This window comes from Cupressus sempervirens, chromosome 7 (genome assembly GCF_028749045.1).
Source record: "Cupressus sempervirens isolate cs-2001-9-10 chromosome 7, ASM2874904v1, whole genome shotgun sequence".
NCBI lineage: Eukaryota > Viridiplantae > Streptophyta > Pinopsida > Cupressales > Cupressaceae > Cupressus > Cupressus sempervirens.
Window position 1 is genome coordinate 926,697,008 of NC_143124.1, and position 16,709 is coordinate 926,713,716.

General features: G+C 33.7%; 1 protein-coding gene across 1 annotated transcript; it reads right to left on the bottom strand.

Moving 5' to 3' along the window:
* Nucleotides 1-15,295: 15,295 nt before the first annotated feature.
* Nucleotides 15,296-16,280, bottom strand: LOC149550591 (uncharacterized). Its single transcript, XM_089794489.1, has 2 exons — nucleotides 15,833-16,280; nucleotides 15,296-15,735 (listed from the first exon to the last, which is right to left on the bottom strand). Exons 1-2 carry the CDS (start codon nucleotides 16,278-16,280, stop codon nucleotides 15,296-15,298), a joined length of 888 nt encoding a protein of 295 aa, XP_089650615.1.
* Between the last annotated feature and the right edge of the window lie 429 nt (nucleotides 16,281-16,709).

Consider the following 16,709-nt stretch of genomic DNA (forward strand, 5'->3'; position numbering starts at 1 on the left):
AAACAAAAATCTAAACTTCAGTGATAAGCTCAATAGATACCTTAGAAAATAGGTGCATTGAAACACAAATTAAGTTGATCTTATAAAAAAAATATAGAAGAGATGACAAAAAATAAAGCATTCTAGTTGTCAAAAACCATATCAAATCCATCTTGATTTAAAAATAGTATTTGCATCAACTTGATACCTTTGTCCATTTACACTAGTCTGTTCTTGTTATGTCCACTTTGAAGAATTTTTTGAGTTAGGGTTCAATGGTTTTAAAGAGGCTTCCTAAGAAATTTAAAAGAGAAATTTATTTCACCAAACAACACTATTAACATAAAACTGACATTAATAAAGAACTACTTACCCCATTAACATGTAGAGTCATAACTACATACTTCAACCCAAATACTTATACAAACATTTGTTACAATGGAAACATGCTCAAATACAAGTGACAAAATGCTTGCAACATATGAAATTAAGTGTACCACATAGGATAATGATGGTTGCATTTCCATGCCCTCCAGATATGGTGGTGGTAGCATATTGACAGGTCATAATGATTCCTAAGATTTTTGAGACTGGAAGACCTTTTTAACATTCACCTTGGTTGCTTAACACATGGTATAACTAAAACTTGTGATAAAGTTCACACCTACAACTAATAGACTTTCATGAAAATTTTTACCTCTCTTGTTTCAAATTTATTTTTTGGTTACACATGCATACAAGTTTGTTGATGGGATTTTAATTTAGAAGACAATTGTTGTCTATTTATTAATTATGTCTTCATTGCTTTCATTAATTCGTAGACAATTAGTTGTTACTTTTGTCGAGTAATGTGATTTATTAGTGTGAACATTTTTACAACTTTTCTATACAAAATTTGGCATCTAAATATGAACATGTTACATTTTTACAACTTCTCTATACAAAATTTGGAAGCTAAATATACACGTTATATTTTTACAACTTATCTAATAAAATTTGGCCTTCGAATATGCACATGTTACATTGTTACAAGTTATCTATACTCAATTTGACATCTAACTATGCACATGTTACATTTCTTCTCAATTCCTATATACAAAATTTGGCTTCTAAATATGCACATGATAGTAAAGTTACAATATTTCTCATAAGTTATACACACAATTTTCAAAATTATTCTACTAGATAGTGTAGAATCATTACTCTGGATGACCCAAAATCAATCAAGATAGCTTTTTGGATCAACTCTAATCCTTATTATGTTAGGTATTGCCTCATGATCAAATTCACAAACTTTCCACAAATTATTGTTAAGAGGTCTACCACAATATTCATCAAATGAATATTTATTATAACAAGGTTAGAGTAATGAAGAATATGTCTATGTGTCTCAAAATCCTCAAACAACTAGACATTAGAATTCTTGATAAGTAGGAGATTATTTCCATAGCAAGTCAAATTGTGATATTACTATCAGGATTTAACTATGTGATTTTGAGTCAAACTCATTGACCCATGTTTCATGAGTAATGATTCAAAATGAATCCATCTCTCATGAGAATAAATGGAATACTTAGCACTCATTGGATCTAGGTGATGTTCATAGGGGTGAAGCACTAGGACTTCCCAGAAGGTCACCCATCCTAATATTACTCCAACTTGAGCATGCTTAACTATGAAGTTTCCTACATGGTTAAACCCAAAGCTTGCAACCCCATTTGTAAAACCTTCACCAAGTGTTGTGCCTTATGAACCATTCATTAGAAAGCCCCTTAAGCTCATCAATTGATAAGTAGGAAATAATTTCCACAGCAAGTCAAATTGTGATATTGCTATTAAGATTTAACTGTGTGATTTTAAATCCATCTCTCATGAGAATAAATGAGTTTGACTCAAAATCACATAGTCAAATCTTGATAGCAATATCACAGTTTGACTTGTTGTAGAAATTATCTCCTACTTGTCAATTGATGAGCTTAAGGGTCTTTCTAATGAATGGTTCATAAGGCACAACACTTGGTGAAGGTTTTATAAATGGGATTGCAAGCTTTGGGTTTAACCATGGAGGAAACTTTTTGGTTAAGCCCGCTCAGGCTAGAGTAGTACTAGGATGGGTGACCTCTCAGGAAGTCCCAGTGCTTCACCTTGGTAAGCATCACCTAGATCCAGTGAGTGTTAACTTTTCCATTTATTCTCATGAGAGATGGATTCATGTTGAATCACTACTCATGAAATATGGGTCAATAAGTTTGATTCAAAGTCACACTGTTAAATCCTGATAGCAATATCACAATTTGACTTGTTGTGGAAATTAACTCCTACTTATCAATTGATGAGCCTAAGGGGATTCCTAATAAATTTTTCATAAGTCACAACCCTTGGTGAAGGTTTTTTAAATGGAATTTCAAACTTTGGGTTTAACCATGGAGCAAACTTCATAGTTAAGCGCACTCAGCTGGAGTAGTACTAGGATGGGTGACCTCCTGGGAAGTCCCAGTGTTTCACCCCTGTGAGCATCACCTAGATCCAATTAGTGCTAAGTGTTCCATTTATCCTCATGAGAGATGGATTCATTTTGAATCACTACTCATGAAACATGGGTCAATGAGTTTGACTCAAAATCATACAGTTAAGTCCTGATAACAATATCACAATTTGACTTCTTATGGAAATTATCTCCTACTTATCAATTGATGAGCTTAAGGGGTTTTCTAATGAATGTTTCATAAGGTACAACACTTGGTGAAGATTTTACAAATGGGGTTACAATCTTTCGGTTTGACCATGGAGGAAACTTCATAGTTAAGCACGCTCAGGGTGGAGTAGTACTAGGATGGGTGACCTCCTGAGAAGTCTTAGTGCTTCACCCCTATGAGCACCACCTAGATCCAATGAGTGGTAAGGTTCCACTTATTCTCATGAGAGATGGATTCATGTTGAATCACTACTCATGAAACATGGGTCAATAATTTTGACTCAAAATCCCACAATTAAATTCTTATAACAATATTGCAATTAGAATTCTTTATGGGGTACTTGCATTTGATCAAAAATATAATTTATTGCTAATATTAATACATGTAGTTTCATAAAATCATTTTTAGTTCAGTGTTAGTGAAACTAGACACAATAATAGTACCTTCTAAGCCATGTACTTATAATGACAACAAATCTTATTGGGTAATTGATACCCTCATTATTAGTAACTGTAGTTGTCAATTTATTTTTGGCCTCAATATAGAAAAACACAAATTAGTATGTTCCTTCTTCATTATTCTCATCTATAATAACTGCATATACAAGACCTATGTTTAATACAAGGATATGTGAATACCAAAAATAATGGAGAGCACAATTTTAAAGAAGTGTTAAATTGACAAATTACCTGACTCAACTAAGTTAAGTACATGGTCAAAATTTATTGATACTTCAATATGGGTAAATTGTAGTTCTCTAGGGAGTTCATATGAATCAAGAGGTATCAAAGGGTTACAAGACCAATGGTCAACCCAGTTCCTTGATTCACATTTTCCCATGAAAAATGCATACATGGGGAGAAGAAGCACATGAGATGTCTAGTATAAATTTCTAATGATGTTGCATTTGAACTTATAAAAGAATTAATTTCACTTAATACCCTAAGTGTACAACAATATTGCAAGGTTTCAATGTCATCTTCACGTATCAACTCAAAATAGAAACCAAAGACTTACATGCATTACCTAGTTTCGTAATAGAGTTACACCATTTCTCTTTTGATGTTACATCTTCTATCACTACACCACCTTCATACTTCAATTCCTCTCTGGTAAGTTCTCTTTTAACACATGCTCTTTCACCATCATGCTCTCCCTTTCCATGCCGTACCTCAATGAAATTCCAAAAATGGTTGACATGAGTTGTCACGTGCATCCTAGACAACTGGTAGAAAATCCTTGCATTCTTGAATTGTGTCACACAATTGTCTGACCATATCTGTGTTAAATGTAACTAACATATCTTTCTCTTAAATTGTCATAGAATTTTATAAAACAACCTCGCACAAACTCTGACAAATGAGTTTGATCATCACTAACATAGAAGTGATACTCTCTAATAACCTTTCTATCTTCATTTGTTCTGTCATGTGCATGAATGAATGCTATGTGCATAAAAATTTATACTTTTATAGAGTGGTTGTGCATTTGTTGATCTAACTTCAGCATATAATTTTCTGAAAAATCAACAATGAAAACAATTGTTCCCAAGGGAAAAGTGTCCTTACACATCTTAAATTTCTCATCTAACCATCTATATCTACATGTATGACATATGTACTCATATACTAGTTTATCTTGTAACACTTTTGTAAAATCAGCCTCGTGTATATCCTTTTTCACTAACTTGCACCTCTTTAATTATTTTCCTTCTTTAACACCATACATAACCAACTTATAATTTCCAAAAGAAACTATTTTTTGACCAATTTCATGTGTGCTATCTATATGTGGGTATGTTTGCAACTTTTTTTAACCACCACATTTATAACAAGACCCTTTCAAATACATCATCTTATAATAAATTTTGTTATCACCTCATGTGCATAATATACTTATAATAAACTCTCTCAATGAATTTGGAGGTTCTTTTAGATCACATTCTTGCAAAACATCATTAGTGTGCATGATACAACATATAGAACGATAAATATCATAATGCATGGAAAATTCAACATGGATCCTACAAAAACACATAGTTCTTTTAAATTGAGGAAACCTTTAAAGAAGAAAATCATAAATTTGTGTTTGAGTCATATCTAAAAAGTGCTTTGGATGTAGGTCAAGGTTTCTACTCCCAATTTTCCTTTTGATAACATCTTTTTTGGTTTGGTGAAACCCTTGCACTGTCAAACCAAAACTTTACAATCAATGTTCTTAGTGCATCAACAACAACCTTGTCCTTGCATGGGAATCTACTTGAGAATGACAAAAAATTATCATTACTGTTAGTATCCTCAATTTTCTCTCACCTCTCTAAGGCTTTGTGTAATGTTTTTCTACTTATCCTTAATGATTTGCTTGTTTTGCTTATTATGCAATTTTTTCTCATTTCCTTTCTCATTATGGTTGATGTGAGGAAACATCGAGTAACATTAACATATTTAGTGTGTGATTTAGAACCAATTACTTGATACACATCAAAAAAATTTCTCACAATGGTTCTTTCACTACTATTTCCAAATGTTCTTAACCCCAAAATTCTTATCGTCTCTCTAAATTTTAGATTTTTAATCATTTCAACAACTACTTGACATCTTCCACTTACATTTAAATTTTCAAAATAGTTATTCCATATCTTTTTAACAGTTGTCCTACAATTTATTTTTGATATTTTTTCATGCATTGGCCTCAAAGTATTTTTATCAATGCCAATTAGAAACTTTGGCTTTCTATTATTTATTCTAGGAGGTGTAGGTAATGGTGCTCTATGTACATTAGGTGCATTAGGTGATTTAGGTGCATTGTGAGCATTAGATGAATTAGGTGCATTAGGTGAATATGGTACATTAGGTGAGTTAGGTGCATTAGGTGTTGTTGAATTTCATTTGCTACATAGGTGCATTAATTTCAATTGTTGTGTGCTCCTTAAGTTCATTTTCTACATTAGGCACATTCATCATTTTAATACCAATTAGTGCATTCTCACCACTCGCATTGTGTGTGTTTGATTCTCTAGCTTGACATAATCTCCTCATACACTTGCTATATCTTTCCTTCATTGTCTCTTGTCCCTCAATTGATCTCCTACTATTCTTTCCCATTGTTAATAACTTACAAAATATGAAAAAATTATTACATTTTGTTATAATCCTAGCTAAAATTGGTATAATAATATGAACTTAAACTAAAAAAACAATTTAGTTCAATAATTTTATGAAAAGGTGCAGTTGCAATGATTATAAAAACATGAACAAGATACCCAATAAACATGAAATTTTTTTCATTTCAAAGAAATAAGACATGAAAAACATGCACCTATTGCAGAAAACCATGTGATACAATATGGTACCTTGCAACGAGTTGCAATGGTTGTTTAAGGTTGATAGGAAGTGAATATATGCATAATGGACAAAAGATCATTGCATTATGTAGAGCTAAACATTATGTTCTAATTTTCCCTTAACATGGTCGTGTTTTATTCCTAACAAAAAACTATCATGTTATTAAGAACTAAAAACATTGCATCTAGTTCTCCATAACTACATCAAGTTATGCGGAAATAGAAGCAATGAGAGAGATTGAGAGTGGTGTGTGTGTGTGTGTGTGTGTGTGTGTGTGGGTGTGTGTCTAGAGACATATTACATACATATTTCTATAAATATATTTATATACATTTAAATATAAATGAAATATAAATATGTCAGTATGTGTGTGTGTGTGTGTGTGTGTGTGTGTGTGTGTGTGTGTGTGTGTGTGTGTGTGTGTGTACACATATAATGTCAACAACAAGTGACGATTCACTTTACTTTTGCACAGATATATAACACAATCATATTTTGTTAAACATAAAAGTGTGATCACATTTAAGCTTGGTAATAGGCCTTTTAAACTACCCAAAGGATTTGGTTGATGTTTTCCCTCCATTTTTTGTTGCTTTAGACATTTTTCATCTTCTTAGATCAATTCACATCTTTCACTTCATCAGGTTTGCTAATGGCAAAGTGGGTATCTCTAAAATTACCACCACAATCTCACACATTCTCTTACCTTTTTATCCATATAATTTTTTAATTTTTGGACAACATTAGCATTGTGAAGTTAATTTTCTGTATTAGTGTCATGATAGTCCTCTCAGATATACATCTACCATTTTTGTAATAAATTTTTTTAAAAGTGTTGATTTTAAATTATTTTGATGTAATTTATGCTCAACACATGAAGAGGTACCAAAATTTTAGGATGGGTGACTTCAAAAATTCATAGAAAAAAATACTTGTTAGAAAATTATGAAAAAAATACAAAACTTCCAGATCTCACTATTATCTATCATCCTAGAAAAGGGTTTTGTTAAATACTAAATATAACGATATATTTTGTGGAGTGCGTGGAAATATCTATCTTATGTTTTTTAGCAAAAAATAGGAACTATTTTTAGTGTGTGTGGGGTTTGACCCTCTTAATCTTATCCATTTAAAAAAAATCTTAGTAGTTAAAAGATTAGATTCAATGTACAACAATTTTTGTGTTTCACACATTTTATCGTTTTGAGTGCATGACCCTCAAGTGTCTCTTCCAAGATCATGTTTACCTGATTTCAAGAAAAAAAAAGGTGTTATTTTATACCCCTATTTTGCACACCATCTTGGTGCACTTACCCCCAATATTGTACATAGCTAATGCCAAGGTATTTGCACCACATTTTATATGGCTCCCCTTTTGCCAAATTTGGTTCCCAGTGTCATTGATCAAACAAACATAAAAAAGGGATTAATGCATAAGAAAAACATATTAAGTCAAATGAAAGAAGAGAGGAAGTTTGTTCAATCTTAAAATAGGGAAATTGGGTGAGTGCACCACGATGGTGTACAAAAAAGGGGTATAAGTGGACACCTTTTTCATGAAATTAGGTAAACTTGAACTTGGACAAGACATTTGAGGGTCATCCACTAAAAATAACAAGATGTGTAAAACATATGAATTGTAGTACTTTGAATCTATTTTCTAAACTACTAGATTTTTTACAAAATAGATAGGATTAAGTGGATCAAACACTACGCACATGAAAGAATGTTCCTAGTTTTTTAAGAAAACATAACATAGTTATTTTCGTGTGTAGCACAAAAGACCAGTTATATTTAGTATATTGCATATCCCTTTGGTAGGATCATAGTTAAGATTCATATTTAGAAGTTGTGTATTTTTTTGTAATTTTATAATGATTTTTTTTAAAATTATGAATTATTGAACTGACTACATCCTAAAATTTAGGTACTTGTTTGTGTGCTGAACATAACTTGCATCAAAATAATAAAAAATGATTTATTTTTTTAAAAGTGTATAGAATCAAGTGTAGAATAGTAATATTTAATTTATTTTGAATTTAGTTAAGTATATAAAAAGTTATTGAAAAAATGGTAGACATATGTCTGTGAGGAATGTCAAGGCATTGATAAAAGTACTTAAAGTTTACAATGTTAATGTTGTAAAAAAAAAGCAAATATCATATGGTTATAAAGCTAAGAAGATGTGTAAGATTATGGTGGTGATTCTAGAGATACCCATTTCACCATTAGAAAAGCTGATGAAGAAAAAGATGAGAATTCATCTTAGAAGATGAAAAACATCTAAAGAAAAGAATGGAGGGAAAAAAATCTCCCAAGCCTTTGGGTCACTTCCCTAGTCTATCACCAAGCCATAACCTGATAAAATTATGAAAATAAAAAATGCATTTGGAACACAATCAGGTTCTACAAAATCCAATTGGGTTCTACAAAATCCAATCAGGTTCTACAAAACTCAATCGAGTTTTGTATTACTATTTCACAAGGTTACATTGAGTGTGTGTGTGTGTGTGTGTGTGTGTGTGTGTGTGTGTGTGTGTGAGAGAGAGAGAGAGAGAGAGAGAGAGAGAGAGATCAGCTTAGATATTCTAATAATAAAATGTCTATCATATCCCCCAATCCTTCTCTCCATCCCATCCTCTCTCTACATCAATCCCTCTCTCTCATTTTCACTCTTTATCATATCCCTGTCTCTCTTTCTCCTATCCCCTTCTCACTCTCACTCTTTATATCATATCCCCTACTCTCTCTCTCTCTCTCTCTCTCTTTCTATCCTTTCCCCAAATTTCTCTCTCCCTCCCTCACTCTCTCTTGCTCTCTCCCTCTCTCTCTCTCCCCTAATCTCTCTCTCTTGCATCCCCTCTCTCTCTTTCTCCTATCCCCTAATCTCTCTGTCTATCTATCTCACACACATATCCCCTCTGTCTCTTTCTCCTTTCCCCTTCTCTCTCTCTCTCTCATTCTCTCTAGCTCTCTCACACTAGTTCTATATCATTATCCCTAATCTCTCTCCCTCTCACTATTTCTATCATATCCCCTAATATCTCTCTCTCTCTCCCTTGTTCTTCACATATATATATCCCCCTCCCTCTTAGTATCTCTCTCTCTCTCACACATAAACACATTCATACCCCCCCTCTCTCTCTCCCTCCTATCCCCTTCTCTCTCTCACTCTTTCTATCACATCCTCTAATTCTTCTCTCCATCCCCTCTCTCTCTCACACACATTCATATTCCATATCTCTCATCTCTCTCACTCTCTCCTATCCCCTTCTCTCCCTCTCTCTCATTCCCTCCATTTCTCTCTCACTCTCTCTATCATATCCTCTAATATCCCATACTCTCTCTCTCTCTCTCTCTCTCTCTCTCATATCCCCCTCTCTTATCCCATAATCTCTCTCTCTATTATATCCTCTAATTGTTCTCTTTATCCCATCCTCTCTCTCATTCTCTCTGTCCTATCTCCTCCCTCTCTCTCTCTCTCTCTCTCTCTCTCTCTCTCTCTCTCTCTCTCTCTCTCTCTCTCTCTCTCTCTCTCTCTCTCTCTCACCCCCATTCACTCTCTATCTCTCTTATTCACTCTCTCTCTTTTTATCCCCTTCTATCTCTTTATCTTATCCTAGCCCTCTCTCTCACATTCTCTCCATCACCCCCTCCCTCCTTCAATCTACCTTTGTGGAGTAGTAAACCCTCAATCAAGTTATTTGTCCATATGGATAATGAAATTAGAACTTAATAACCCGTTCAGGTTATTGAAAATTGTAAATAAAACAACATGCCAATGGTTATTATGTTGTTTCAGTGTAGTTTGGACCATATTCTATTGTTGTTCATATGTATTTGTATACCCGGTATGCAAGTGTAAGGTTTTTTGTGCTTGGAAATGCTAAATTTAATATTTTTCATGTGCCAACATCTTATTTTATGTTAGTATCTTATGATTGAGCATGAAATAATCATGTTAGTATCTTATTATTTATTTTATTCATTTTATTATTTGTAGGGTAATTTTCATCTACAATCATGGTAAAGAATAAGAGAGGGACAATTTAAAAATGAAAGGCAGCAAAGGAAAAAAAAAAAGGGAGCGTATGAGGAGATTACATGAAGGTACATCATCAAATGCCTCCAATGTAAGTGATGAAAATATTGATATTGATGTTGAAAAAATACCTAATTTGACAAACAAAAATGTTCAACATACCCCAATTGAAACAATTCTCACAAATACACTTACATCACCTGATGCCCCTAATGTGACATCTCAAGTTGAAATGATGAATGCACGTGATATAACTAATGAAAATATAGAGCATGCATGTACAAAATATCTCCTAAAATAATTCATAGAGAACCAAAGTTTCTAATTGACATTGATGAAAATATTTTGAAGCCAATGCATGATAAAATGTCAGAAAGAAATTGTATGAGAATTGTTCAAAAGATTTGGAATAACTATTTTGAAAATTTAAATCAAAGTGGAAGATCCAAACTTCTTGTTGAAATGGTTTAAAATCTGAAATTTAGAGAGACAATGAGAATTTTGGGGTTAAGAACATTTGAAAATAGCAGTGAAAGAACCATTGTTATAAATCTCTTTGATGCATACAAATCCATTGGTTCAAAAGCACATACTAAAGATGCTAATACAACTCAATGGTCCTCACATCAACCATAATGGGAAAGGAAATGGGAAAAACTTTTATGGTAAGAAAAACAAGTAAATCATTAAGGATAAGTAGAATAATGTTAGTCAAACCCTTACTAAGACGAGAGAAAATTAAGAATTCTAATGAGACTTCTTTATGGTCATTCCAAGGTAGACTCCCACGTACGAATAAAGTTATTGTTGATGCACTAAGAACATTAATAGAAGAATTTTTGCGTGACAATTCAAGAGCTTCATCAAACCAAAATGATGTTGTCAAAAGACAAATTGGAAAAACAAACTGTGAGCCACATGCAAAATATTTTTTGGATACGACTCAAAAATTTTTTTATGAAATGTTCCTTCAAAGATTTCCTCAAATTAAAATCAGCCAGAGATTTTTTGAGATGACAAAACTATTCTATGTTAAGATAAATCATACACACACTACATGTTGTTTTAGGATTCATGTTGAGTTTTCTATGCATTATGATGTTTATCGTTATATATGTTGTACTTTGCATACTAACAAAATATTGTAGGAATGTGGTCTACAATTACCTCCTAAGTCACAAAGAAAATTTATTGCAAGTGTACTATGTAAATGATATGATGGGTGCATTTATTATAAGACCATGTGTTTGAAAGGTTTTTGCCCTCCATTTTGTGGCTTGCAAAAGTTGCATAGATGCCTACATCTAGATAACATACATGAAATTGGTAAGACACAATTTTCTCTTGGGAAGTAAAAATCAATTATATATGGTGTTAAAAATGGAAAAAAATTGAAGAGGTGTGAATTAGTGAAAAGTGATGTATGTGTAGCTGATTTTATGAAATTATTTCAAGAGAAAATAGTTTATGACTACATAGGTCATACACATAGAGCTAGATGGTTAGATGAGCAATTCAAGTTGTGTAAGGATACTTTTCCCTTGAGTACAATTGTGTCGATTGTTGACTTCACTAAAAACTATACACTAAAACCTCAAAATCAAGTTCAACCAATGTATTACAAATCTATACAAGTGTCAATTTTTGTATACATAGCATTTATTAATGCACATGATAGCACAAAGGATGATGGAAAAATATTAAGAGAGTATCACTTCTATATCAACAATGATTGAACTCATTCATCAAAGTTTGTGCCTGGATGTTTTAGCTTTTTCCATGACAATTTGAGGGAAAGAGATGAAAGATACATGTGAACTCCAGAATTTGCACCCTAAAACTAAGCACTAAAGCACTTAGATATTTTGGATAACATGGGAACAATCACGAGTTTGTGGGTAAACTATAAAAGTGACTAAACCTCTGGATTCTAGGCCGGTCCCTATTTGATGTTATGTGATGCCTCACCTAAACTATTGAAAACTGTAAACTTGTGAGGAAAAGGGATAGGAAGTATAGAATGAAATTTTTCTTAAACCTAAGAGGTGATGCACCCAGACAAGATAAGGGATTTTGATATTTTAGCAACACAATGATAGGAATACTGACAACAATAAGATACAACTTTGACGAAAACCTTTGCATAACAGTGTTTCAAAAGAAGGCTCAAATGAATAACATCAAAAAGATATAAACCACAATTGATATTATTTCCATTAAGACGCACAACTTATGACCTATGCATGACAATTTTACTAACTCAAATAGATGCAGAAATGAGACATAAACTTAAAGGTTCTTTAGAAGAACACAAAAAATAAACATCAATCATCAATTTTGCACACAAAGAATGAGTCCCAAAGTAGATCCAACTCGCTATATTATTCCTTCAAAGGCCAAAAGCATCAGCTCCCAATGATACAATCCAGAAAAGATAAATGCAGAGGACCATAAAAATGGCACAATAGCCTTCTCCTTCTCCAAAACTGAACCCCTTTACAATCATAATCCCCAGACTAAATATCAACCCCTTAGGGTCGAATCCATGACAGAAAGCCCTAAAAAAAAGCATGCAAAACCTATCCAAATGAATGATAAGTGACTGATGAAGTGCGCCAAGTCATAGAAGAAACTATGACACACTCATGATCACCCAGAAAAACACTCCACCTAACCACAAGGACTCCAAGTTACCATTACAAAGCTCAATTTTGACCCATTATGAGTCCACACAATACTCTTTAAATGACTCGAAAGCCATTAGTTAGAACTCCAAGTTCTCCCAGCTAACAACTAGGTAATTAGAGTGCTCACCTAGTTAACTTAATTTCAACGCGAAATTAACTCCACCTCCATTTCACATTGCATTAAAAATTTATTATTAAATAACTGAATTATAATTGGTCAATTAATTTAATAATAATTACAATTATTATTGTGCAAATAGTGAAATATAAATAATAAAAGGTTTAAGAATAATCCTTAAATCATATTATGACAAAAAAAAATCAAAGCAAAAAGAAAATGTGACTTCAAAAAATCACTTTGTGGACCCGAAATTCCTTTAGAAAGGAATTAATTTGCAATGTCAAATTTCAAAAGGCAAAAGGAAGTCTTCATTTTCTCATTTTCAAGCCCTAAAATGCAGACATATAGGGTTTGAAACCCTAGCCGCACTCCTCACTCCTTTGGACCTGCATGTGAAGCCGATTCTGTATTCTTTCAATGGAGGCACATATATTTAGCTTGTGGTTCACTTTTCTGGCTGCATTTTGCACATACACTGGGCTCTATTTGCTAGGCACCGCTTCTTCACTATTCTGGCTTGTTTGCTAGAGCCGACTTTGCATTTGTTGTTGCCATGAGTTCTGTTTGTTGGGAATAATTTGATGAGGGCATTCATGGCATAGAACTGTGAGAAATGCCATGTTGAAGACATGGCATACACTTGTAAGTACTCCTGTCTTGTTGGTTGCATACACGACATTAAATATGTAACTAGAAAACATTTCTTTTGCTGTTGATATTATTATTGAGGTTGCCATTTTTGCAATCATTTTCATCAGATCTTGGAAGGAAAGAACTAGATGTTTTAGCTCCTATTTGTAGGTTTCATTTTATTGTGAAACATCACCCATGGGGTTCAAGCACGGGCTTGTGACTCCCATGGCCATATTCATGACATGAAGCTCATTTCCTTTTAGCATGTTTCCAATCCTTGTCCTTCAATAATAGTCCTGTTCACCATTCATCAATCATGCATACTGTATTTGTTATCTGAAAATATATAATAGCATTTTAATTGACTATTATTTTGTTCTGATATTTTTCCATTATATTGATATCAGTGATAATCGTGCAATCATGGAAGTTTGATTAATGCATGTTGTTTTTAGGCTTTCATGTATTTGCTTAGATCCAATTGGATCTAACAACATTTCTTCATGATGCAGGACATGGGAGACATAGAAGACCTAAGACGCAAGACAAGGCCAAGAACATGAAGATGAGACAATGCATCTAATCAATTCATGAATGTAGAAGACCTCTTACAGGCAATGCATGGACCCCTATACCTCATCGTGCATTAATCAAACTTTCTTCATTGTATATGCACTATAATATGTAACCTTGAAGGGACTCTTGTTTACTACATTCAATTTGAATGCACAATGTAATGGTCACTATGAATTTGCAATCTTGAGCATGATCAATACTTAGAGTACATAATCTGATAATGTAAATGCATTGTAATGTTTAATTCATCTTCATAAGTTGAATAGTAATTTTGAAGAGGTGTACCTTTTTGTACTCTTTTAATGTTTATGGTTATCATTCTGTATTTATATACTTCATTTTTGCATCAAAGCCATTCTGCAATATAGGACAGCAACTATTAAGTTCATATTGCAATTTAAAGGTGAAAGCAACTTACCAATTTAGTATGAAAACTAAATAGGTAACATTTTTGGAGACCTCTCAAGGGTGTTTGCCTACTAAAAAAAATAGACCAGTTGCCTTTTGCAATCCATTGTGTACAAAATCTTTGAACTTTGATAAAACTGAAACCTTCTTAAACCTTGGAAAACCTGTTTGCCTGCTAGACACCTTATCCAGTAGCCTTTGATACCCATTGAGCATGGAGTCTGAAAATATGCATCCTGAGAAGTAAACCTAACACGACACGACTCTCTAAAGTTGTTGGTTGGGTTTGGAATGCATGAATAAACCTAATGAGACCTAGACTCTGATTGAGTTGATTGATGCATATGACCGAACTCAAGTAGCAACTTTAGGAGCCGAAACTTTCATAGTTGGTCATCTGATATATGCATGGGTGAACATGTGTATTGAATGAATGCATATGAATGGTAGATATGTGGGTATACATACATGTATGGTTGGCGGCATGAACCTAGAAGGCTGCAACTTTATATGGATGCATATGCATGTGTGTATTTGATATGTATGCATTCAACACATACATTGATGTATGCATGTGTGAGATGGGTGGGTATGGAAATGTACATTGAACAACCCAAACCAGCAACCTGACTAACCTGAAACTTAAGGAAAATGAGAAACTAACCTAAGAAAGGAAACAACTGACATGTGCCTGGACAACACTTAGGAAAACTTAAACTATTATGCAAATGCATTTATTGAAAGCATGAAACCTAACATAGCATACACAAGATTGGGCTGATAGATCATACCTCAAAGCATGGCTTGAGCTATATCCCATTTATAGGGATAGGTAGAATATCTCCCTCCATGGTAGCAAGTTGAAATGCATTGTGCTCTTTACATTCAGCTATCAAGAATGGACCAGCCCACATATGATCAAACTTGTTATGGTGTCCTGGCCTGCTCTTCAAAACATCCCACTTCAAAACTAGATCACCCTCCTTAAATGACCTTGCCATTGCTTTTTTGTCAAAAGTACGTTTAGCTTGCAGCTGTTGATACTCCATTGTTTGCAATGCTTTCCTTCTTTCTTCCTCCAATTCAGTTAATTTAGCATATCTTAGATTTAGAGGATCGTCTTTCTCAAACAATAGTAATTGATCAGCCAACTCAAGTAAAGAAAACTCAGTGGAAATAGGTAACCTTGCTTGTTTTCTATAGACCAGGACATAGGAAGAATTACCAAGAATCTGCTTTGGGGGTAATTCTATCCAGCCATAAGGTTGATCTTAGCTTTGCATGCCAATCCCTCTTATTCTCTTCCAATGTGCTTTTGATAATGCACAGGAGATTCTTATTAGTACTTTCAGCCAAGCCATTACCCTGAGGGTAATAATTTGACGAAGTGTTCAGATAAATGCCATTTCTGAAACCCCACTCAGCTATTTTAGCCCCCACAAATGCTAAGGCATTATTAGAGATAATTGATTCTGGAACCCCAAAACGGGTGACCAATTCATCATAAAAGCTTAAAACAGAACTTTCATTGGCATCCCTTAGTGTAACAACCTCTATCCAGCGAGTAAAGTAATCTGTGGCAGTTAGGATCCATTTGTGACCAGCACTGGAATTAGGATTTATAGGCCCCACAAAATTGATACCCCACCTCATGAATGGTTGTTCAACCAAAATGGGCTGCAAAGGCATAGCTGCCAGCCTTTCTTTTCCTGCAAACAATGCACATTGCTTCCACTTTCTTGCCCAGGAATGGGCATCTTTGAACAAGTTGGGCCAAAAATACCTAGCCCTCATGATTTTGTAAGCTATTGTTTTAGGTGAAAAGTAGCCACTTGCTTCATGAAACTGCTCTAAAAACTTGTTGGTCTAATTATTATCAATACATCTGAGCAGAACACCATTCAAATCCTTTCTAAACAATATATTGTCAATTAAAACATAGGGTATAGACTGTAACCTGAAGTATCTTCGCTTGGCTCTATCAAGCAGTGGAGGACACTCTCCTATTCGTAAGAAATGGACCATTTCCTGCAACCAACTAGCTATTTGTTCCTCTGCAACATTCTCATCACCATTAAACAGAAAATTTTCATCATAAATAGCTAGAACATTATTTACCAGTGCATTTCCTCCTTCTTTTCCTAAAATTTCAAATGAGTAATCTGCCATATGCTCACACAACCCTTTACCTCTCACCAGTTTAGTAATTTTGATATCAACATC